The sequence below is a fragment of the Schistocerca gregaria genome, chromosome 2, assembly GCF_023897955.1.
Source record: "Schistocerca gregaria isolate iqSchGreg1 chromosome 2, iqSchGreg1.2, whole genome shotgun sequence".
NCBI classification, from domain to species: Eukaryota; Metazoa; Arthropoda; class Insecta; order Orthoptera; family Acrididae; genus Schistocerca; species Schistocerca gregaria.
The window spans coordinates 611291155-611316526 of NC_064921.1; the positions used below are offsets into that span (position 1 = coordinate 611291155).

Genomic DNA, 25372 nt, shown 5'->3' on the forward strand with positions numbered 1-25372 from the left:
AGTATATCACATCCAAGCAAAAATTGGTTTCACCAATACAGAATGTATTGCATACCAACATAAATCAATCTGCCTGACAGGTGCAGAAAGATGACACTATATATATATAAGGTGTTACCAAAGGTACGGCCAAACTTTCGGGTTTCAGGAAACATTCCTCACACACAAAGAAAGAAAATATGTTATGCGGACATGTGTCTGGAAACGCTTACTTTCCATGTTAGAGCTCATTTTATTACTTCTCTCCAAATCACATTAATCATGGAATGGAAACACACAGCAACAGAACGTACCAGCGTGAATTCAAACACTTTGTTACAGGAAATGTTCAAAATGTCCACCCTCCGTCGCATGGAATCCCTGATGCGCTGATACAGCCCTGGAGAATGGCGTATTGTATCACAGCCGTCCACAATACGAGCACGAAGAGTCTCTACATTTGGTACCGGGGTTGCGTAGACAAAAGCTTTCAAATGCCCCCATAAATGAAAGTCAAGAGGGTTGAGGTTAGGAGAGCGTGGAAGCCATGGAATTGGTCCGCCTCTACCACTCCATCGGTCACCGAATCTGTTGTTGAGAAGCGTACGAACATTTCGGCTGAAATGTGCAGGAGCTCCATAGTGCATGAACCACATGTTGTCTCGTACTTGTAAAGGCACATGTTCTAGCAGCACACGTAAAGTATCCCGTATGAGATCATGATAACGTGCTCCATTGAGCGTAGGTGGAAGAACATGGAGCCTAATCAAGACATCACCAACAATGCCTGCCCAAACGTTCACAGAAAATCTGTGTTGATGACACACCGTCAGGTGGCTTGCGGAGTATGGAAGTAGATGTAGATTGCACAATTACGTGCGGATTCTCGTCAGCCCACACATGTTGATTGTGAAAATTTACAATTTGATCACATTGGAATGAAGCCTCATCCGTAAAGAGAACATTTTCACTGAAATGAGGATTGTCACATTGTTGGATGAACCATTCGCAGAAGTGTACCCGTGGAGGCCAATCAGCTGCTGATAGTGCCTGCACACGCTGTACATGGTACGGAAGCAACTGGTTCTCCCGTAGCACACTCCATACAGTGACGTGGTCAACGTCACCTAGTTCAGCAGCAACTTCTCTGACGCTGACGTTAGGGTTATCGGCAACTGCACGAAGAATTGCCGTGTCCATTGCAGGTGTCCTCGTCGTTCTAGGTCTTCCCCAGTCGGGAGTCATAGGCTAGAATGTTCCCTGCTCCCTAAGACGCCGATCAATTGCTTCGAACGTCTTCCTGTTGGGACAACTTCGTTCTGGAAATCTGTCTCGATACAAACGTACCGCGCCACGGCTATTGCCCCGTGCTAATCCATACATCAAATGGGCATCTGCCGACTCCGCATTTGTAAACATTCCACTGGCTGCAAAACCACGTTCGTGATGAACACTAACCTGTTGATGCTACGTACTGATGTGCTTGATGTTAGTACTGTAGAGCAATGAGTCGCATGTCAACACAATTACTGAAGTCGACATTACCTTCCTTCAATTGGGCCAACTGGCAGTGAATCGAGGAAGTACAGTACATACTGACGAAACTAAAATGAGCTCTAACATGGAAATTAAGCGTTTCCTGACACATGTCCACATAACATCTTTTCTTTATTTGTGTGTGAGGAATGTTTCCTGAAAGTTTGGCCGTACGCGCGCGCGCCCGCGTGTGTGTGTGTGTGTGTGTGTGTGTGTGTGTGTGTGTGTGTGTGTGTGTGTGTGTGTGTTGTATAGTAACTTAAAAAAGTTTGCTGATAAGAACTGTTAGGAGTTACAAGAATTTTGCTCCTTTTTTATTTGTGACAATTTCCATTCTCATTTCTCAAAGTTATTGAGTAAGTGTCTCCCAATGATCTTTCAGAATGTAAACATTTTTCAGTAAAATTCCTCATCATGAACTTTCAGGGTGTCTGGTGAAGAGAAAAGGTTAAAGTTTTCTAAGTTTACAAAAGTATCTAAGCAAAATTTGCAAGAAATACTGCTGTGATGCACACAGGATTTTTATAAGAAATGTGGTACTGCTGGTCAGTAAAAACAACTAAGTGCCAAACCGTATTCCATCTAAAATTTCTCTAACTCATACATCAAGTCTTTCAGGCGTTAGAGCAAAAATTTTCATGTAGAGTGAGTAAATCATTTCATATTATTCAAGTATAGCTAGCAGTTGATGTGACATCAACACTTACACATTTCCTAGCTTGCAACCTACTAAATGTACCACACTTCCTTCCACATATGTCAACAGAAAACAGAACCCTCAACCAATCCCTATTCACAGTTAGCTCAAATACCATCAAAATGCAACATCATACTACATATCATAAACTTCATCACAGTGTCATCAAAACATAACACCAAAGGTTTCAATGCACAAGTAACTTCATATCTCATGTAACTTCATTACTTTTCCGATACATTGCTTATTCTCTGCTTAGTTTTCATAAATTGGCAGATGAGAAAAGCTACATTGTTAGCTGCTTACTAAGAAAACCACTTACAGTACCACTTCCACTCTTCTCAAAACTAAGAAACTTGAATAATGTTTACTATTGTTACCTTACATATTTTATAGAGTTGTATGCAACACTTTCAATATACTTGTTTACTACGTACCAACTTAGTAGAAAACAAAATTTCATTGCATGCCTAATGAGGCACATAAAATTCCATACATATCATTGTCTACAGCATTATGTATCACCAACATAATATTTACTCAACAAATAGCTTTATGTGAGATACACGGCGCATTCGTTTTGATTTTCATGTATATAGTGTTTCAACTTCGATTGCATTATTGTGCGCTATTCTTTTAATTCTGTAGGGTCCATGGTAGAGAAGGAAGAATTCCTGGCTGAGAGACTTACCTTTACAAGATATTGGAAGAGATTTGATCAAAACTTTTTGTCCTACATGGGATTTTATGACTTGTGGCTTCATATTATGAGATTTCCTGTGTTTTTCAGTGGTATTTGGAATACTTGTTAAGCGTAGTTGCATGGTATATTTGACCCATAATTTTCTGGTGTGAGAAAACTATACAAATTCTTTAATTTTGTCTGGTGGCTATTGGTTCTTTAACACTAAGATTGGTGTCAAAGAAGTTGAGTCTGCACAACTTATTAAGCTCTTTCATTATAAGTTCTGATGGGACTGAATGTGGAGAATGTAATGAAATAAATATTGGCCCCATCTTTTATAACATTAATTTACATAGCCAAACAATGGGTTGAAACTGAGGACTGTTATCTGATATGTTCTTGTCAGCATGTCTTACACGGTGTAAAAGTCCTTAATGAAAGCTTTGGGCACCATTTCGGCTGTAGCCTTACGAAAACGGGTGAGTGATACAAATTCAGACGTCAACTCCACTGCGACGAAAACACAAGAAAAAACATTTCTGGACCTGACTAGTGGCCCCAGTAAATCTAAGCCTGGTAATTGTTTTAGGTTGGATGGTATGATTGGAAACAGTGGGGAACTGTGTGAGATGTTAGAAGGTTTGGCTTCTTGACAGAGTTTACACTTTGCAGGCGCTATTCATAGTCTTTTCTCAATGTTTTAAATAGTATGTGGTCCATAATTTATGGAACACTTCCATAGTCCGAAATGCGTGTATCTTAAGTGCAAGTACGATATCAACTTATTGATTAATTCCTCTGGATTACAAACCACCCAGAGTGAACCATTTACAGTGCTACATTTAAAGAGTATACTGTTTCTGACCAAATAAAACTGTCTGATAACTACGTTTCTCGTGGCTTCCCATTTTTCTTGAACATCATTCCAAATGAAATCTTTATTTTGTTCCTCTGCTATGTCGAGTAATAAACTTGAGATACAATTTTCGGAAGCTACTTTTCGTAGAGAATGCAAGCTAAAATTAGTGTCCTATAAAGTATTTGTGTTGTTATCAGCTAAACGAATTGGGGTACAAGATAAAACATGAACAATGATGTTGTCTTTTACTGGAATGTAAAAGATAGTGAGATTATTTTCTTACAAGGTCAGTGCTCAACGACATAATCTTTTATGGTTCAACTTGGAGGACATTAAAAACTGCAAGGCTTTGTGGCATGAATAAACTTTTGTATGCTTGCCAAGTAAACAGTACCTAAAAGTCGTAAACACCCAGACAATGGTAAGGCCTCTGATTCTTTGATTGAGTAATTTTTTTCTGGTTTACTTGACACTACAAGCAAATGAAGTACTCTTTAGGACAATGATTCCATTCTCAATGTGCTCTTGGAAAAGATGATCTCTGAGTCCTATTTTGGAAGAATCTGTAGATAACAGAGATCTTTTGAGAGATCGAGATGACCTAAAATAGGTGTGGTGAGCAGTGCCTGTTTCAGTGTACTGAACTATAATTCTGCTTGAGCATTTCAATGTCCAAAGGTGTTTTTGCCTATCAAACAACATGATGTTGGTGTAGTCAACATTTTCAATTTAAAAAATCTATGGCAAACATTTACTACCCCCAAAAAGCGTCTGACTTTTCTTTTAGTTGTAGGTAGTGGGACTGCTTCTAGTTTTTCAGGGTCGGGTGCAATACCATCTAGTGAAATAATAGAGCCTAAAAATTTTATACTTGTTTTAATTAAATGTGATTTTTCTAAGTTTACCATCAGCTTAAAAATGTCCAACAAATTTTCGAAGATTTTGTTATCTGTTGATCATCTTGGTTCTGCTATCAAAATATCATCGATGTATGTGGTGATGTCCCTTAGATGGTCTAGAAGAATAATGTTTAGTCCATGAATAGATGCTGCTAATGAAATGTTTAAACCAAAAGACGATTTACAGAAGTGGTAACATGTTCCAAAATATACAAAGGCTGTGTATTTCCTACAGTCAGGATGTAACTCTCTTTGCCAAAAACTGTAGTATAAATCTACAGAAGACAATACTTGTGTGCCATAGAAATTTTGTAATAATTCATCAAGTGTATGGGGTCTACCTGTTTCTAGAAGAATGATAGAACTGACCTGACATGAGTCCAGGACCAATCTAATTTAACCATCTCTTTTTTCAACAATGTGCAATCAACAGCTGACTCGATAACACAGTTTTCTAATACCGACTATATCTCAGCTTACGCCTTTTCTCGGTAATGAACCGGTATCACATAAGGTGTTACACAGAATTTCTTGCGCTCTCTTTCCTGAAACTGGTATTGAAATCCCCTGATGGAGCCGCATCTATGTGTAACCGCTACTACTCGTACATGTTCTTGTAAAATTTCGCTAAGTTCTTTACTGCCTTGTTCATCACAATTCTCTGTTTACTCGATCTTCCGCTTGATTAGTGTACGTAAATTGATTATCCGATCGTAGCTGTCGTTGCTTACACAATGATAAGCTGCATTACTGTCAACAGAATTTCTTCTTTCGAACTTAACCAATCTTCCAATTTTAAAACGACACGTTGACCCAAAATTGTTAGAGTAATTTCTGCATAATTAAAGTTCATTATCGCTTTTTATTGATTACATAAACTGACACCTAAAATTATTTGAGTAGAGAGCAACGGCACAATGAGAGAGTTCATACAAAATTATATCCCTGACAAGTAGATTCCAGAAAGGTCTCCTGTTCAACATCAGCAGTTTTTTTCGAAATGGTACCTTGAATGTAATTTCCTCTAGAGGCAGTGTTGGGAAAAGTGTTGTTTTTGTGCATTTATAATATGCTGACTCTCTGATAACTGATATTGCGTTACCTGAGTCCTTGCGGTAAATTTATTATTAGCAATGCAAATGTTGATTACAAGCTGTGCAGTTTGGTTTGGTCCAACTTCGTTTTCCTGGAGCAGAATGCACTAATATCGTCGGACAGTTATGGCAGCAGACTCTTCTGTTTACTGTCTTTTGCCTTCTGTTGTCAGGACCTGAAGTCATTGTTTAATCTGTTTACCCTGTCACTGACTGTCATTGGGTGTCGGTGATCTAACTTCGACTATCTCTACCTGCCGTTGTGGTGACGATCTCTCAGATTTCTAATATATATACTTGGTTTGCTGACTGTTATCCTGATATTTCTTGTTGCCTGAACTTTCATGGTTATTCCAAGTGTTATTTTGACCCGCCAGATTACACTGTTGATTGAATGAATGTCTGTCATTATTATTGTGGTTGTTACTATATTTATGACTGTTTCCAAAACGATGTTTATTTCTGGAATAATAACTCGAATCGTGGCTTCCGAAATTGCGCCTGTTTTTGTAGTTGTTTTGGTGCCAGACCTGCGTGTCTTAAGAGTGATGTCTGTGATCACGTCTGTGATTTTTTTACCATGAAATTAATTATATGATCTACCGTTGTTCCTGTTTTCATGTAGTGACTATGAGCAATCGTAATTATCAACCTTGTGATCAGCTGATTTTCCTGTTAGAGCACAAGCACTGTCTAATTACAACTCCTACAAATGGTTCAAATATTTTTCTAATTTCTCCTTACACCTGCTTGCCAAGACTATTTGATGTAAATGGGTAGGTATTTTCGTGAGGAAAATTCTAATTAATTCAGGTGGGCCGAGCAGATGGTACAGGTGTTGGTTTCGCTTACCAAGTCCTCCATTAGTGTACTGAACTCGAGAATTCCGATTGTTCAAAGTTGTTCAACATGATTATACTGCGTCTGTTCTACCCTGCTTTGATGTAGACCAGTATGAAGTTAAAAGTGCCTTCAGATTGACTATCTCTTATAAGCATTCTGACTGATGATTCATTTTCTAGGTATCCACACACAAATTCTAGCTTGTGTTCAAGGGCCAATCTGTTGGTAATGCATAGATAAATTGATCAAGCCGCGCCCCAGGATGAATTTCGTTAACGAAATTTCGGAAAACTTTGAACTCTTGTACAGTGAGGATGTGTTTATAATCGAATGTATCTTTGCGCCTTGGCGCATCGTTTTCACGGTTGCGCAAAGTCAAGTCAACTCTCTGTCAAGTCTTGACATGTGAAACTGTTCACGTTGGTAATCTCCCAAACGCCGTAAGTTACTATTGTTGTCTAGGTTTTCATAGCATGGACCTGTGTCTCCGAATAAACTCTTGCCTACGGTATTGTTCAGTTTTTCTTCCGTACGCGAAAGTTATGGCTATTGTTGCAATGTCATTCTTTTGTTGTTTATTGATTTTTATCTGATTTTCCTTGAAATGTTTCTAACATTGGTATTCGACTGTGTTCACGAAGTGCACAGGCACTGTGTCACCGGTTAGCAGACAGATTTGTCACTTTTGTGCGTAGTTAATCTATTTGTTCGGAGATGTTACTTATTTGTTCTTTCTATACTTCTGATCGTAAGTGTAAGGTTTTTAATTTTTTAGTAGTTTATTTGACATTTTCTTGTAATAGTGCGGTGTGCTCTTAGACCTCGGTAACTATTTCGTTGAGATCTCAGTAATTTTAGCCGTATTTCTGCGCGGTCAGTTTTTTGTGTGTTTTTAGTTTGTTCAATGTCGGTTTTTAAAACTTGTAATTGGTAAGTAATACTGTAAAAAATTGGTTGAAAATTTTTCCTTATTTATTCCCTGAGTTCGCCTGATAAGCTTTGCATCTTTTCTTGTGCCTGTTCATACTGCCCATTGTCCTTGTCACTGTTTGATCTGTTCTCTTGTTCGTTCTTGTCGCAGTTGCGACTGTTTCAGCTGCGTCAGAAGCATTTGAAACATCAATGTCATGTTCTGAACTGAATTCGTATTGTCCGACATCGTGACATAGTCCGATCTATCGGAAACAAACGATGCAAAACTTGAATCTGTGTCATTCAGCTGCGTATCAGTATCTGTGTTCTTCACTGTTTGTTTCGGTTTGCATACCATAAATTGCCGACCTATCGCCTAGCGATTCTTGTTCAGTCTGACAATTACCGTTTCGGAATTTTGATCTATTTTAGGTGTACTTGGCGTAATCAGATCATGTTCCGTGTCGGTTACTATATAGATGCAAAACAGTAACTGTTCGTTATTACATGGGTTAAATGACATGCTTTGGCTGTGTTGCGTCGGGTTCTGTTGCTGTATGTGACTGCGATAAGCGCGTCTGGCAGTCATTGTTGTAACAAATTGAGATTGACACCCGTTACCAAAACACTGTAATACGGTTTATCGCTCATAATAAATTTCTAAAAAAAAATGCAATAACTGAAAACGTGATGTAACTATTGCCTAACAGAAAAATCCAATAGTCAAATTTTTACACGTAATGAAACTTCGTTGCACGTACCGAATATCTGTCACACGTAATGAATATTCGCTAAACGCCAATAACATGAAAATATAGAATATTTCACACGTAAAAATTACACAAAAATAGCTGTAGGGAAATAAACATGAACTTATTAGTACATAAAACATGCGCTGAGCTGTGAGCTGTAGCAGAAGGAGAAACAAATTATCTGACTGCTTTCCAAAAGAGCCAGCGGACAGCCCTAAGGAGTGACAGACAACTGAAAGTTATTTGCTCTGATCCGATCGTTCGTTCGTTCATGAGCATTAAAATGTTACCTGATTTCTACTCAAATTTGAATGTACTGTCCGCTGTAATAAAAAGCGTGAACTGAAATTACTATTGCAAGCAGCGTGTCTCAATGCACACATTTACATAAAGACAAAACTGTTCACTGTGCTGGATATTACATCAAAACTGTTACTCAAAAACCACTACCAAATTCAAACTTTGCACTGCCCAGATAAACTTAACCACTGAAATTACGTAGTAACACTATGAAGCACACACTGCTCACTGACCCATTAAAAATCTGAATTGCAAAGAAAATGCTTAGAATTTGTGCAATATAAACGTGAGATGACAAACGAAAGAACCAACCAAATTACAGCAGTATCAGCAGCAACAGCACAATATGAAGAAATCGCGCCAGCTAAAATATGCTAAAGTGAGAATAAACTACTGGGAAAAAGATTGGAATGATTTTTTCACAAAAAACTTCTTACTTGAAATGAAAATACTAGTCCATTCATTATAATGACACATTAAACTCTTATTTCACAAGAATGTAATACAGAAAACCAAAGACTTTACTTTCTTTACAAAAGTCTTGCAAAGCAACGCTTTAACGATTACGCAGATTGAAATTAATTAAACTGAAATGACCTAAACGGAATTGGGGAGGTGGACTGTTCTGTTCCAAGATTTGCTAACTTTATCTGTACGCACCAACAAAAAAATTATTACCTTAAAAAATATCCATAATGCAAATCCATTTTTTCGGTTCCATAAATGTTGCGTCGGGAAGTCCTTCCATCAGATTAATAATTCCTAACAATTCTTTCAGCAAAAATCGTCCTGCATATGCATTACGCTTAAAGTTCGGCCAACTTACTCTATGCTTGCTGCTCTACAACTGAGCCAAAGATACACTAAGTTCAGAGATATTACTGTCACTGTCGTAAGTCGACTGTTTCAAAGATGTAACAGGCGACTGCTTCGCTCTCGTAACTTGAATTTCCACTCATTCTGCGCTCGGGGACTGTGTGTTGTTTTGTCCTCGTCATGATTTCATCCTCATCACCTGAGCGCAAGTCGCCCAATGTGGCGTCGACTGAAGTAAGACTTGCACTTCGCGGCCGAGCTTCCCGGCCAACGATGCCATACGCTCATTTCATTTCCACTCATTCTGAAACTATCCGCAAATAAAAGTCTAGTCCACCAATATATGTCCACCATTCACACGCTACTCAACGCCTTTTGAATATCTAATGCCACATAGGACACCGCCTCTATGCTACGAGGGTAGGACAGGCCAGCATTTCATAACTTTTAATTGGAAACCCCATTCGCAACGTTGTATTCCTCCGCCATGTCGAACAGGGGACTACTCTACACGTCACCGTGAGTGTATAACGAACTACGACGTAACAGGTACGCTACCCGCGCTCACGTACCATCCAGACGTAGAACGGAAAGGGGTTCTAAACATTACAATACTTGCGCAGTGTTTATTGCCTGCACACCTATATGTCATTTAAAGAACGGACTTGCAAGTGGACAATGAATTGCAACCACAGAAGAAAAACTTGAAATGACATGATATAAAGAAAATGCTGGAGAAATGTTGAGGCTGCTGTTGCCTTGTATGTCGGACATTTTCTATACATAGCTCGCTATCGTTCCTTTTTTTTACAAGGGTGTGAACGCCTTTTTGTCTGATGGCAGCCTACACCCGACAAAAGGAAACGAAGCAAACTTGTTACAGGAGAAGCTAATGAAATCACCACAACCCACAGATGAGCAACCAGCAATTACATCTCGATTCCGGTATGTTCGTAGGTAGTACTGTCACAGTCCTGCATCGTCATAAGTATCATCCATACCAGGAGTCACTGCATCAAGAACTTCATGGCGCCAGTCTCCATTACCACAGGCGAAACGAAGAATATGCTTCAGACAAAACGTATGTAGATTTTGCCGTGGAATCGTATTCTGCATTAAAAAGGGGGGTTGCCCTTAAAGATTTCAACGTTAACGCACTCTACTCACACACAGGGTGGCGTCGCGGGTCGAATGTGGTATCGTTGGAAGCCCCCCTCCCAGACATACTAATTGAAATTATAACTTTTTGATCAAATGTATATTTTTCACGACATATCAGTGTCTTCAGTTAAAATGAACACCCCTGTATACCTCCACAGCGAGCGCTGCCACCTGCTGTACACGTGAGTGGCTATTGCACGTTTACACTGAACATAGGCGATGGTCATATTAATGTGACTGTACCGTGGATATCCAACGTCATAACATTTGTTAGCTGATAACAGCCATGGTTTTGAATTTACGGTTTCTCGTTCGTTGACGACGCAGTACCACAATCCATAATAAGAAACTACATTAATATATTTGTAATTTGTTTTAACAACACGCCATACACACAGACAGTAAGTACTGTAACTCACTGTACATTCACATTAATTACACAGTGATTAAAGATTATTGCGTTGAATAACATTTTGCGATGAGAAAAGGCATTACTATATTTTCGGTTTAATGTTCACGATACCCACTAAACATTGCGTGCTATCTACAATAAAAAGTACATCCGTACAGGATTTACACGGCTTGGTGATCTGTCACCATAGTGTCGAATGGTAGTTTCGTATGAGAAAAGGAAGTAACACATATGATCATTAGTTCCTCGTCCACGGTAACCACGAAAATCATAAAAGCGTACCACCGATCAAACAGTTATTTATCATCGACCATTAACACAGTACGGTTGTACTCTAGTACACAACAATCACCTTCTGTCTTCGCTCCGGACTATTTGTTCGTGTTTTTCTCTGTCGACCTATCGGTATGTTTCTTCAACTCAACACATCCATCTCAGCATTACACTTCCAAAATGCCGTGTACATCGATTTAAAATTTTACTCAAAATTAGCATTTCACTGTCTTCTGTTCACAGAAAATAATTTTGGATAACATGTTAACATAAGCGGGAACACACGGCATCAGAAAAATAAAAATACCATTTCCGTTAACAGCAAAATTATGACGTAAACGGAAACAAAGCTACACAAAGAAATAAAGTTACAAAACTCATCTTAAAATAAATCTTCCACTGTACCAGAATAGTAAGCAGAAAACAACGGGAACAGGTTTGTGGGATTGAAGGGACTAGACTGCTGGGGCCATCGGTCACGGGGAACAGGAAGTACAGGGGAAAAAAATCTATATCGTACGGTAGTACATGTTATGGAAAGTCAGCAAACACCAGACTGGTTATTAAAAATCCATAATCTTTGCTACAATTTCAATGGGAAAAGATAACCTAAAACATTTCAAATAGTGGGTAGACTTGTTGCCGTAAACTCTGTCGCAACACATGAACTAAATGTAAACGGAAAGGCGTTGCAAATCTGACAGCAGTCACTGTGAATAACACCAGTGTCATCCCTTGACGAGTGCTGATGGCTACGTTACCTCACTAGACTCGGAAGCAAGCTCAGCGTCGTCAATGTCGTTATAGACAGTCGCTGAACATCTTAGGCAAAAGTTCGGGAAAGGCAACAACAACCATAGCATGACGGAGGAAACATCCCGGAGGTCGTCTGAAACAATTTACTAATAGCACAAAATATACATCAGTACGACCAGGCAGGGATATGTTCCCAGTTATTTGTAGTGATACGAATATATTGATTCGTTATCACACATCCAGACGTGTGGTATAGTTTAAAGTCAGTCAAAAATGTGAGCGAGAGAGATAGCAGAAACAGGATGGCGCACATTCAGCTACTCGTGGCCTATGAATCGCGTATCGGGGCGGCTTCCTTCTTTGGATAGGAAGTAGGAGCGAGCCCTTTAAGTTCAAACTCGGCGGAGAAGAGAATGGCCGCCAAGCCTTGTATAAAATCAGCCTTACCAGGAAACTTTAAGACACAAATTCATCTGTCACTCCTAAGGAAGAAACTTGTTACAATACCAGCTGGTATGACAGCACGGAAGAAGCTGCTACAGGTTATGCTCTGAAGCTAACTGCCAAAAAAGGCCTACGCTTTTAGTGTTGGAACAAAAGGGAGCTTATATAGACGGGCAGTATTAAAGAGGAGAGGTGTCATACCGAGACTGGGCAAAAATTTGGAAATACCAAAAACTCGTTGCCATGGCTAATACGAAGAAGGAAACCCGCTGCCAAAGGATTCTCCAGTCGCCTCGGAATGGGTAAATACAGGTCCTGTATGGTTATCAAGGCAATCTTATACCGTTATCCTTGCAAAACAGTGGAAATTTCAGATAACGAAGATGGAGGTGGAGAATGATCACACACTCTTCTCTCAGAAGTAGACCACAAAGGCTCAATACTATTGTGATCTGGTGATCGTTGTGACGAGAGAAGAAGTGGCAATTCATCCTCGTGCTCACAAAACCAGTCCTGGACGATGAACGGGGGCCCGGTCTTTTTCAAACATAGCATCACCATTGAGGATCAAACATTTTACCATGGGAGGGACCTGATCATTCAAAACGGTCACATAACCCTTGACAGTAATTCGACCTCGCAGAGTAATCATGGTGCACAAATCATCAGCCATTAGTTGTAAACAGTATGAAACACGACTCATCCGACCAAATGACGTTCTTCTATTGCTCCATAGTCCAGGTTTTATGGCTTCGGCCTCACATTTTCTGGTTGCGGGCATTTGTATCACCGATTAGTGGTTTTGAAATTACAGCTCGCTCTGCAATCGCCAGTTTATCGAGGTCCCTTCGCGATGGTTGGGTGCTGACAGGATTCACGAGTGCGACATTCAGATCTGCAGCGACTTTTGCAGTTGTCGTCTCTTATTTTTTTTACAAAGCTGCTAAATGAACGTCTGTCACAGTCACTCAATGGACACTTTAGTTCTCTTTGTGACTTAGTGGAAGGTCTTCTTCCGCTTTTCCTGCATGCGGTATAAATCTTCGATACGGTGCATCTTGAAACATTAGCCGGTCGCTGTGACGGAGCGGTTCTAGGTGCTTCAGTCCGGAACCGCGATGCTGCTACAGTCGCAGGTTCGAATCCTGTCTCGGGAATGGATGTGTGTGATGTTCTTAGGTTAGTTAGGTTTAAGTAGTTCTACGTCTAGGGGACTGATGACCTCAGACGTTAAGTCCCGTAGTGATTAGAGCCATTTGAACCTTTTTTTTTAAACATCAAACAAATCGGCTACAGTGGCTACGTAAGCAGCCACCATATGAAGAGCAAGAATTTCGCCACATTAGAATTCACTTGGCTCCGAGCAATGCTCCCATAGCACCACAGACATTGCTCTACCGACGACTGACACAACATATTGAGGACATCGCACAGGTGCCGTTCAAGGTCATTTACAACAGTCTAACCTGAAGGAGGGGCTAGCGTCTGAATTTATGTTCAAGCGTGCATTTCTGCCGGTGCTTTCATATTTTGGTCCACTCCCTGCACATCCTTCTCCGACAAGGATGAGCCTCTGCTTCCGACGCCTTGTCCGCTGTTCACGCACGATGACGTCATTGCCACCGTAGCAGACCATGTGTCAGCATCCAGGTACACTCCCCCGCGTAGGAAGAATCTGAGACAGTTGTTTCTTTTATTTCTCCCATGCTCGACGGCATGCAGTGCGCTCCTCTCATCACAGCTTGTGCTCTGAAAGCTTTAGTGTGCTTAAGTTACGTAGCTTTCACATACTTCGTTCCATGGAAAATATTTAAAAAAATGTTGGCCATGTACAGTTACGTGTTCACCATTACATTTTTATGTTCTTTTGTTTTTAGTCTCATCTCCTCCAGAGAACAAAGAGGCGCTACCGTATTAAGTCTTCTTGTTAGAAATACGGATGAAAGTTTAATGCAATTGTTGATTATTGCGTTGCCTAGTCAATTAGCGATTATGCATAATAGAGGGCTCACCACAACGCACTGGATATTTGGGCTATCGGTCAACATGAAATTATGTGATTTTATCATTAAAAGTTTGTAAGTATTTTCAGTTAAGAGTAGATGAATTGTTTCATTTGCTTTCCAGCAGAATTAATACTATTCTTTAAATGCTCTTATTACTCACACCAGATAAAACCATATTCCGTCGATGTATTTCAGCGTTCAAAGGTCCTGGTAGCACTGGTATTATTGTGATGACATTTACCATTACAGTCATTTCCCTCTTCAAAGTCATCAATCGTCGTATCAAATAATAAGACGCAATAACGACAATGTTTCTCATAGATATTTTCTTTCAGAAATATTAACAACTCCCGTAATATTTTATCGTCACAGATACTTCAAGTTGATTTATTTATCACCACGGTGTACAAACAATGCCACGTATTTAAGAATAACTAACGTGAATACGTAGACGTAGACTGTATGGAGACGAAATATAAACCGATAACAGCATTAAAATCAACATAGTATTTGTTCGAATTTATTTTATTATCACTAATAGTTTTTCTGTTGGGATTGTCTCCCTTAGCCTTTGGAGTTTATCCTCCACCACAAGGCAGTGGTTCCCTTCTCATTTAATCCCCAGAAAGGAATATAAAAGGGAATATAAAAGATCTCTGGAAGAACATTTTAAGAAGCTGTTAAACGGCTGAGGAGCAGGTACATGAAGAAACAACAAATAATGGAGAAATTGAGACAAGTTGGGAAGCAGAATTAGGACAAATTACACGGGAAGAAATGGAAAAAGCTGTGAAGAAGATGAATGGGGGAAAGCCCCAGGACCTGACGAAGTATCAGTGGACATGATAAGAGCAGCAGGTCCAGTGGGAATGCAGTGGCTGTATAGAGTACTATCAAGCGTGTGGAGAAATAGTAAAATACCTGACGACTGGAGAATAGGAGACATTGTTTCCATCTTCAAGAAAGGCAATAAAAGACTTTGTAAAAACTACAGAGGAATAACCCTCATGAGTCACACAGCCAAGATTTTTGAAAGAATTTTACTAAATCGAATAAGTGAAAAGATAGAAAAGGAGCTGAGTGAAGAACAGCATGGGTTTAGGAAAGGAAGGAGCACGATCGACATGATATTTTCTATCCGTCAACTGATGGAAAAATGTTGGGAGTATAACAAAAGGGTGATAATGGTTTTTATAGACATAAAAAAGGCATATGACTCAGTTGACAGGGAAAGACTCTGGGAAGAACTGAAGAAGATAGATATAGAAGATGGATACATTAATGTTATAAAGACAATGTACAGAGGCCACAATTGTAGAATTAGAACACCATTGGGGAACTCTGAACACTTCAAAATAAGACAAGGACTTAAGCAAGGAAGTATTCTATCTCTTGCGCTTTTTAATGTTGTGATGGAGGGAATGAATAGGGCAGTTACAGATATAGTAAAAGAAAAAGACAAAAAGATGATTTTTGCAGATGATATGGTAATATGGGGTGATAAAGAGGTAGATGTACAGTTACAGCTTGATGTGTGGAAGGAAATAATGAAAAGGTACGGATTAAAATTAAATAAAGATAAGAGTGAAGTAATGGTATTTGGAAGAGAGAAAGGAATCAACAGAAATATTACATTGAATGGAGAACCCCTCAAAGTGGTAGAAAGTTTCACTTATTTAGGGAGTGAAATATCTAGGGATGGAAGAATAACTAACGAAATTAATAGGAGGTTCCAGAAGGGAGGCAATTTCTACCAAACAATAAAACATCTGATTTGGAATAATGAGGTTTCAGAAAGAGCAAAACTCCTTACGTATAAGAATTATTACATCCCTATTGTCACCTATGGTGGAGAAACACGGACAATGACAGAAAGGGACTGGAGCAGACTGCAAGCAGGGGAAATGAAATTTCTCAGAGCAGTTAAGGGAAAAACGAGTTGGACAGAGTAAGGAATGTAGAGATTAGAAAGGACCTCAAACAAGAAAGTATGAGAGAAGAAATTGAAAGAAAGAGATTAAGATGGTATGGGCATGTTAAGAGGATGCATGGGCAGAGACTCCCCAAAATTATGGAAGAACTAAAGATGGATGGGAAAAGACCTAGAGGGCGCCCAAGAACACGGTGGAAAATGGGAGTGAGAATATCTGTTGAAAGGAGAGGTGTGACCTGGCAGCAAGTGGAGGAAGAAAAGTGGTGGGAGGACCGAGCCAAATGGAGAGGACTCTTCAGCACCCAGACCCGGCAGTAGCTGGAGCGGGATTCGGATATAGATAGACAGATCACTAATAGAAGTCACAGAAGATGTGACGTGGCTTCGGGCTTTTACTTGCGGCAGATGGCCGTCACCAGGTGAAGATTTAATCCGATGACGTGAAATTCTCGTGCCAAGCGAAGAACAACCGTCGGCTCAAGCACGATGTCTGCGTCGCTCGTTTGTTAGAAGATCCAACTGGTCTACGAAAGGGACTACCTTGATTGTGCTTGTCTGCCCTCTTCTGGAACATCACTGCTCTGTGCGCGATCCGCATCAGAAAGTGTTGACGGAGCACATCAAGAAATTTCAGGAAGGGCAGTCTGTTTTTATTACTGGAAAATAGAGGAGATGGTATCACATATATAATACGCAAGTTGGGGTAGCAATCGTTAGAACAAAGACTTTTTCGTTATGGCAGGATCTTTTCACGAAATTTCAATCACAAACTCACTCCGAATGCGAAAATATTTTGATGTTGCCCACCTACATAGGAATAAATAGCGTAAAAAACAAGCGAAATCAGAGTTCTCAAGGAAAGATTTAAGTGTTCGTTTTTTCGCGAGCGCTCGTGGAGAGTGGAACGGTAAAGAAGTAGCTTCAAGGTGGTTCGATAAACTCTCTGCCTGGCATTTCATTGTGAATCACAGTCGAAAAAATCCACATTGGTCCTACCCTAATTCTGTGTCAATACAAAGTCACTGAGAATGTGTATGATTTTTGCGCGCTTCTTATGTTCTTAAATAACTTAGTATGAACAATCCAAATAATTGATTGTTGCACCCCATCTTACATAACTGGAATTAATTCACGGTCTCAGAACCGCTGTTCATCCTGCAAGAAGGATCGAACTAATGCCTTTTCATCAAGGAGCATTTATGTGAGTACTGTTGCGATTAATGTGAGCGGTTACGCTTTCAGAGGGATTATCGAGTAACATTAATCTGTCAGCCGTATTACATTCATTTATTTAAACTAGCCATATATGCACTGTTAGCCGGAGTACTCAACGAGCCATTAGGCGGAGACAGACACTGTGTAACTACCGCATCCCACTACCGTCGAATCCAGGTCAAACACCTCAGACGGTATTATTCTTTAACAGCTTTGAACACTTACGCTACTTACGAGAATTTTACTCGTTTACCACGGAAGCGACAAACTATCACGTATTTGATCATTTTACAAAACCTGCAAAATCGTTTATGACAAAGTCTTGTTATTCAGCATAATTGATTACTCGTACTTCGGTTTTAGATCTACTACCCTATATACTGAACTGAATTGTATTCATCTTTGTTTTCAGAAATTTTCCAATGTGTCCCTGCAAGATATATTCTTGCCATAATGGGATTCTGCGCCATTTCTCTCCAGTTCACCATGAAAGCCAATCTTTCTGTAGCCATTGTTGCAATGGTGAAAACGGAAGAAAATGCCAATGAAGAGAAGATTTTGCTAATGGAAAGTAACTCAACGGCCCCGGAAGGAACATGTCCAGGAGGTGGGGATACGGAAGATTCACAAAGTCAAGTAGGTAACACGTTAAGACTATGTTGGTACATTTTATATTAGCTTACTGTCAATGTTTTTGCTCTGGGATTAATTCGCCAGGAAACTATCACTGACGAAATGATTCATATGGAGTAACCATGTTTTATCTTAAAATTGTCTTTTGCAGTTGATGGTTGAAAAGGAAACATGTTTAAAAAAAGCTGGAAAATCCAAACCAAGACATCCCTGTAGCTCTCCGTAGGTGCTGCCCTGAGTCGCAAACAAACTGTACCTCGACTTTTACGCTCTCCAATTATTTATTATTGTTAGATTCAATTACTTTTTTCCTAATGGAAACGCACAGATTGACCTGCTTCCCCTATTCACAACAGGTTCTCGTAATGAAACAGCTGTTCGTATGGAGTACATGCTACATTCCTGTGATAGCGTCATTTCACCATTATCATATCTCGATACTCTTATCCAAAATTAAACCTTGTGCAGAGGCTGTGTCTAAAAAAAGTGAACTTATGTAGCCGCCTTACATTGAAAATACTGAATATAATTCCCATTACGAGTGAAAGTCTGTGTCTTCACGTCACACATTAAATTATACACTGAGAGTTTGCTTAAGTATCAAGTGCAATAACTCTATGTAAATGAAATCTGACTTCGTACACTTAATAATAACATTTGGGCTGCCAGTTTTTACTGAGTGCCATGGTACCTTTCCTATACGGGAAATAATGCAACTTTGATAACAATGATAACGATATTTGTTTACACTAGAAGATATCTTATTACATACGGAATGCCATGAGATATCAGATATCAGGAGAGTCCCTTTAAATCACAGCGCTTCACATTGTCCTTTGAAGAACTGTTGTTGGCTACGTAGTCGAAAAGTCTCCAGAAGAAAGAAAAACACTTCCACTTGTTACATCACTTTAATATTTGAAGTTTGCATTGCTTTGTCTACAGAAGAAACGTCCACAATGCAGTTTGTGTGTCCAGTTACCTATTGCCATTTCTAGACTCCAACAAAAGGGCCAGGCGCTTTTAAACGACAATCAGGCTGCCATGCGCGGGCACGGATTCAGCTCTCGGTACTGTCAGGGACTATTCCTTGGTGGGAGGACTGGAACGAGATCCTCCCAGTCTCGTTATGCTGAGGAGCCACGTGGATGAGAAGCAGCTGTTTCAAGCTCTAGAAAGTCGATATCGGCCAGCAAACAGTTGTGCAGACGCCACTTTCCGCTCCAAAATGAACGCATACGGCGGAAGATGGCAAGCATCGCACAGTCCCGGGCACTGATCGCGACGTTAAATTTTCTTCTCCTCTTCGAGGTGTTTACTGGGAGCTTAGTGGTTGCCCTATTGAGGATTAAGGGCGTCACCAACAAAATCATACCTTCAAAAAATCGTCTTTATCTAAGGGTCATACTAGTGAATAGGCGCAGAACAGACACAATATGCCACGACGTACATCAGCGCTCCGATAGTTCACACTCTCTGATGGAGGACGTAGAAATAGGCATAATGTGTTCTCAGTGTGGCTGAGTTATCTATGTTTCTTTGCAAGTGTTCACCCAGTCACATTTCTCTGTGTAATTCTTTCAACTGTCCTCTAATATTAATTCAGTTTTTAGTGTCAGTCTTAGAATACCTGCCTACTTTTTCGCTGTCTTAAAGGATGTGAGCTAGCGTAAATGTGCGGATGATCGTGACCTAAGTTCGGAGGAAGTGTGTGTATTTGCGTAATATTTACTCTTCCTAGTATTACGACATTCTAACCATATACATTCCTATGAATATTTGAGAGGAGAGTGATAACCTCGACGCTGAGCACCCGTCAACTAGAAACATAAACATAGTAACCCCGTTTCGGTACTATAGACAGTATCCTTTCACAATGATCCATTACCTAACTTGCATTAATCGCGAATCTGTCGCCCAGCGCAAAGTGTCTGTAAAAAAGTACAGGTGACTCCTGCATACATGAAGGGTAAAAGAACGGTTCCGCAAAATTACAGGCAATTAGTAACATCGGTTTACTGCAGAATTCTTGTGTGTATTCTAACGAATATAATGAATTTCCGTGAAACACGAAAGCTTCTGTCCGCAAATCTTCTCGAATTTAGAAACCGTCGTTTGAGCGAAACACACCTTGCCCTTTTCTCGCACGGTATCCTGCGGGCCATTGATGAAGGAGAATAGGTAGATTCCATGTTTTTACACACCCACAAAGTATTTCACACGGTGCGTAGTTGCGGACTGCTAACGAAGGTTCTCAGATATGTGAGTGGCTCGAAGACTCCTTCGTCCTCCTAGTGCCACTGGGGTCAATATGCCCCCATACGCACTGTGGGAATATACAAGACTGTTTATAAATTAGTTATACAAAAATAACCTTATTTGGAAAAAGGTAAATAAATTACAGAAATCTTTGATGCAGCACTGAACGCAGTACATCTTCAAGTTTTATTCACAAACGTTCAACGTGGCTACCTTCTATAACACTGTCGAAGTTGTTCAATAGCTGCGTCGGAGACTGTCCTGTGTGACACAGAGTCAGTTTCGGTGAAACGATTTAACAGTTAACAACCATCTGTCTTTGCGGTGGTGGCTCGGGATATTTATTTTTGAATTGTCTCTGAACTGTAGTGGGGGATTTGGATTCATGAAACCACAAGGGACACTGTGCTCCGCCGTTATACGTCTCCATGGTGACTATTGGAATAACTCATTCGCGAATGCCACCTAGCGCGAACGTCGGGAACTAAAAGCGTTAGGTGGGAATAAAACTTGAGGAAATACTGCATTCAATGCTGTATTAAACATTTCTGTAAGTTATTTACCCTTTCCACAGTTAAAAGTTAATGATTCATGAAACCACAAGGGACACTGTGCTCCGCCGTTATACGTCTCCATGGTGACTATTGGAATAACTCATTCGCGAATGCCACCTAGCGCGAACGTCGGGAACTAAAAGCGTTAGGTGGGAATAAAACTTGAGGAAATACTGCATTCAGTGCTGTATTAAACATTTCTGTAAGTTATTTACCCTTTCCACAGTTAAAAGTTAATGATTCATGAAACCACAAGGGACACTGTGCTCCGCCGTTATACCTCTCCATGGTGACTATTGGAATAACTCATTCGCGAATGCCACCTAGCGCGAACGTCGGGAACTAAAAGCGTTAGGTGGGAATAAAACTTGAGGAAATACTGCATTCAGTGCTGTATTAAACATTTCTGTAAGTTATTTACCCTTTCCACAGTTAAAAGTTACTTTTATGTAACTAATTTATAAACGCTCAGTGTACCACCCTTGTTTTTGAAATTATTATTTTCGAAATGTATGTCTTTCTCACTCTGAGTCAATTGTATCCAATGATGTTTCATTATTTCTTACATTTGCAACACTTTAAAATTTTTTCATGGTTTTTTCACTGAGTACCACTGGAGTCAATATGACCCCGACCTAAATTGTTTGTTTCTTGAATGTAACATCTATGAAAATAGAATGTTAATTATTATGCAGAACAAGTGTTATACGAAACACCTGCAACAATTAAAATATTATTTGCCTCTTATTGTTGTACCCATTCTTAGTGTTTCTTGCAGCAGCTGTTGTACCCTTGTATCGCTGGGGTCAATATTAACCCACAAGCACATTGGAAAATCGTAGTCCCATTGTTTTCAAAGCTATTTTTTCAAAACATATCACTTTCTCTCTCTGAGAAAATTGTATCCAATGATATTTTGTTTAGTTTTGTACTTACAACATATTAAAATTTATTCATACATTTTTTTTCATTGAGAGCCACTGGAGTTAACATCACCCCAGTCTAAATTCTTTTTGTTTCTTTGACGCAATATTTATGAAACTAAAATCATTTTTGTTACACAAAAACTGGAATGCATGTTTTTCTGTTGCTTCATTACACTACTTCCAATATTTCCTTTGTAAAAAATCCTGGTAGTAGTGGTGTTTAATTATAGAATCCATCGTCAGGAGCGCGCGAGGCAAGTGTGATTGGTCTGTACTTGTTTTCTGTACACATAAATGATAACGGATAGGATGTGACTGTTTATTAATGAAGATGTATTGTACAGGGTCAATGCTGGAGGAGAGTACTGGGTTACATAGAAAGAATATCTACTTAGTGTGATGGCAGTTTACTTTAAATGTCAACAAATGTAAGTTAATGCAGATGAGTAGAAAAAACAGTCCTGTAATGTTCGAATTCTATGTTAGTGGTATGCTGCTTGATACAGTCATGCCGATTAAATATCTGGGCGTAACGTTGCAAAGCGATATGAAATGGAACGAGCAGGGAAGGCGAATGGTCGATTTAGGCCTATTGGGAGAATTCTTGGAAACTGTGGTCCATCTGAAAAGGAGACCGGTGGGTTCCAACAATATACGAGTATTAGGGAGACGCTTTGTGAAATCAAACCCCAGAAAGGAAGGCGAGAGAACCGGCGTTTACTGGTTGACTCCAAAATGAATATGCTGTCACTGTCGTACATTTCACATACGGACCACGAAGAGAAGACAAGAGAAATTAGGGTTCGTGCGGCGGCTTATAGGCACTAATCTTCCCTCGCTGCATTTGTAAGTGGAACAGGAAAGGGAATGACTGGTATTGGTTGAAGATACCCTCCATCATGTACCGTATGGTGGTGCCTTGTGGAGTATGTATATAGATGTACAGGGTTTGGAACTTTAATAGGGGCAACTATTTGTTTACAACTTATTCGAAATAGGTACTGTTTCAAAGTTTTTCTCTCCATAAAAATAGTGACTAGCATCGTGTATAATTCGTTACCAGCGATGTGGAAGTCGTGCGAGCAGCGTCAATTGTGTTGATATTTCTAATAGAGCGGTCCATTGCCCGACGAATCTCTGTACAGTTCAGAAGCGAATGCCATAAAACCCTTCCTTCAATTTAAGAATCAAGGTCTTAAGTCCGGGATGTGTGGTAGGTGGTATTGCACTTCCCCGTCCCATCGAAAGTACAGCATTTCGAAACACAGCCTGCGATCATCTGTGAGAAAGAAGCGGCGACACTTTCTGCAGGACGCGGCCATCATTTTATAGAAAAATGCTCGGGCGCATACGGCGCAATTTGTGACTGACTTGTTCGATCGGTGGGGCTGTATCACACACCGCACTCCTCGGACTTATGCTCTTGTGACTTTAACTTTCTTCCGAAATTAATGGCATTCGCTTCAGAGCTGTTGCAGAGATTCGTCAAGCAACAAGTCACTCCACTCGAACTATTGCCACAACTGACGTTGCTAAGGGTATCCCGCGAGTTTCACGTTGCTGGCGACTACTTTGTAGGAGAGTGAAACTTTTGAAACACGTATTTGTTTTTTATAAGTTGTGAATAAATACCACTGTGAAAGTTCCAAACCTCGTAAATACTGGTATGTCGCTGTTTCTTGTTGCCCCATGTTCATTGATGTTGCGGAATACCGCCTACATTCTGCTTACGAAATCACTCTAGATGATCATATTCTTTTTATGTCTGAATGATCTCATTAGAAAGAACAATAACACAACATGTTGTAGCGTTGCTTCCAACTGTCGATCGCTATACCGGGTGGTTATGAAATTGAAGTTCAGCTATTCATAGTTGTCCAGCGTGAGCTGCAATTATCGTATGACAGCGAAACTTGGTACATACGCTAATCCGTTTGTTTATGCAGAACTGATTTAGGCTGAAAAAAATAGTTCCAAATTTTGGCACAAGCTCCAAACCTGGCGTTGCGAAAGCAAGAAAGACGTATATAAATGTTTCTATATGTAATGGATTAGGAACGGGACGTGGGGAGTAAAGGTCAAACAAATGAGGAAGGCATAATGTTGATTTTTTTATTAACCGCTGTTCACACAATTTTTGCAGTATGAACACCGGAAGTGTCGACGAGATCGTGCATCAATCCAACGGCGAAATCAACAGTTGCCCGTTGCAGTTCTAATGGAATCTGAGCAAGGCGTTCCTGCATACTGGCTTTCAGATAAGGTAGAAACCGAACGTGTCCGTCGTAAACGCGTTCTTTTAGACATCCCCTGAGCCAAAAGTCACATGGGTTCAGATCAGGTGATCTAGCAGGCCGTGCATCTGGAAACCCTCTGGATATAACCAGTGGCGCAGCGTGAGGGGAGACTTAAACTTAGTCTGCACTGTATTCGTGCTTAAAAAAGATGCAATATTAATTCATAACAAAAATATAAACAACTTTCTAATAAGAGCTCTAAATGTGCGAAGACATCAGTTTTGCAGCCCGCGCCGCACCCTGAATATTGGTTGAGACTCGACTGCTCTCAGTCTCTGCCTCCCTTCCCTTAGCTGGCTGAGTGCGCCTGCGCTTCAGTGGCATTATTGGCTCCCCTCTTCTACGGAGGCTGGTGGGCTGCATTTGCTAGCAGGTATCGAGACTAGTCTCTGCCGCTTCTATGCTGGCTTGTAACATGGAGGTGAACAGTCGCGCGGTTTTTTGTTCACAGTCATTCGTTGTGTGGCCAACATGAATGAGCCAGCAACTGAACACCTTATAAAACTTTTATTAAAACGCCATTTCCTACATTAACGTACGAAAAAAAGTGCGAATTGAAGGATAAATGCCTACTCCTATACTCAGTGTATTTCTAATTGAAGCCAAACGAAAACGCACTTTTAAGACAGCCTGGTACGAAACGTGTACTTGGTTGACTGCGAATGTAGTTAATAACAAATTATATTGTTATATATGTCTTCTGTTTGGTGGTGAAAAGGAATGGTGCAATGAGGGCATTTGTACAATAAAGAACATGGACAGGAAAGCACAAAAGCAACAAATATCAAAACGTCACCTGCAGGACAAAGAATCATTTCAGTAATTGGGCAAAAGTAGAATTGGCACATTCTTTCTGAAGCTGCTCGTCTGACAGTAATAAAATACAACGAACAAGTTGCATCCAACAGGAGAGTATTGGATCGTCTTATTCAGACAATTGTATTCCTTTGTAAACAAGAACTAGCCTTTCGCGACAATCGAGAAGACGAAACCTCCAGCAACAAAGGTAACTATCGGGAATTGTTGGATATAGTAGGTCAAGGAGAGCAGTTAATTCGAGACCATATGTCATCGTCTTCAACCTTTTCCAGATATACAGAATGATGTAATACAAACGATAACAAGGGAAGT

At 40.1% G+C, this 25372-nt stretch overlaps 1 protein-coding gene across 2 annotated transcripts in view; it reads left to right on the forward strand.

Moving 5' to 3' along the window:
• Positions 1–25372, forward strand: part of LOC126336255 (sialin-like) — a 150464-nt gene that overhangs the window by 23387 nt on the left and 101705 nt on the right. For both annotated transcript variants that reach the window (XM_049999750.1, XM_049999751.1), the window contains exon 2: positions 17985–18208. In XM_049999750.1, the coding sequence (XP_049855707.1) occupies positions 17985–18208 (224 nt within the window). The remainder of the gene's footprint in view (positions 1–17984; positions 18209–25372) is intronic.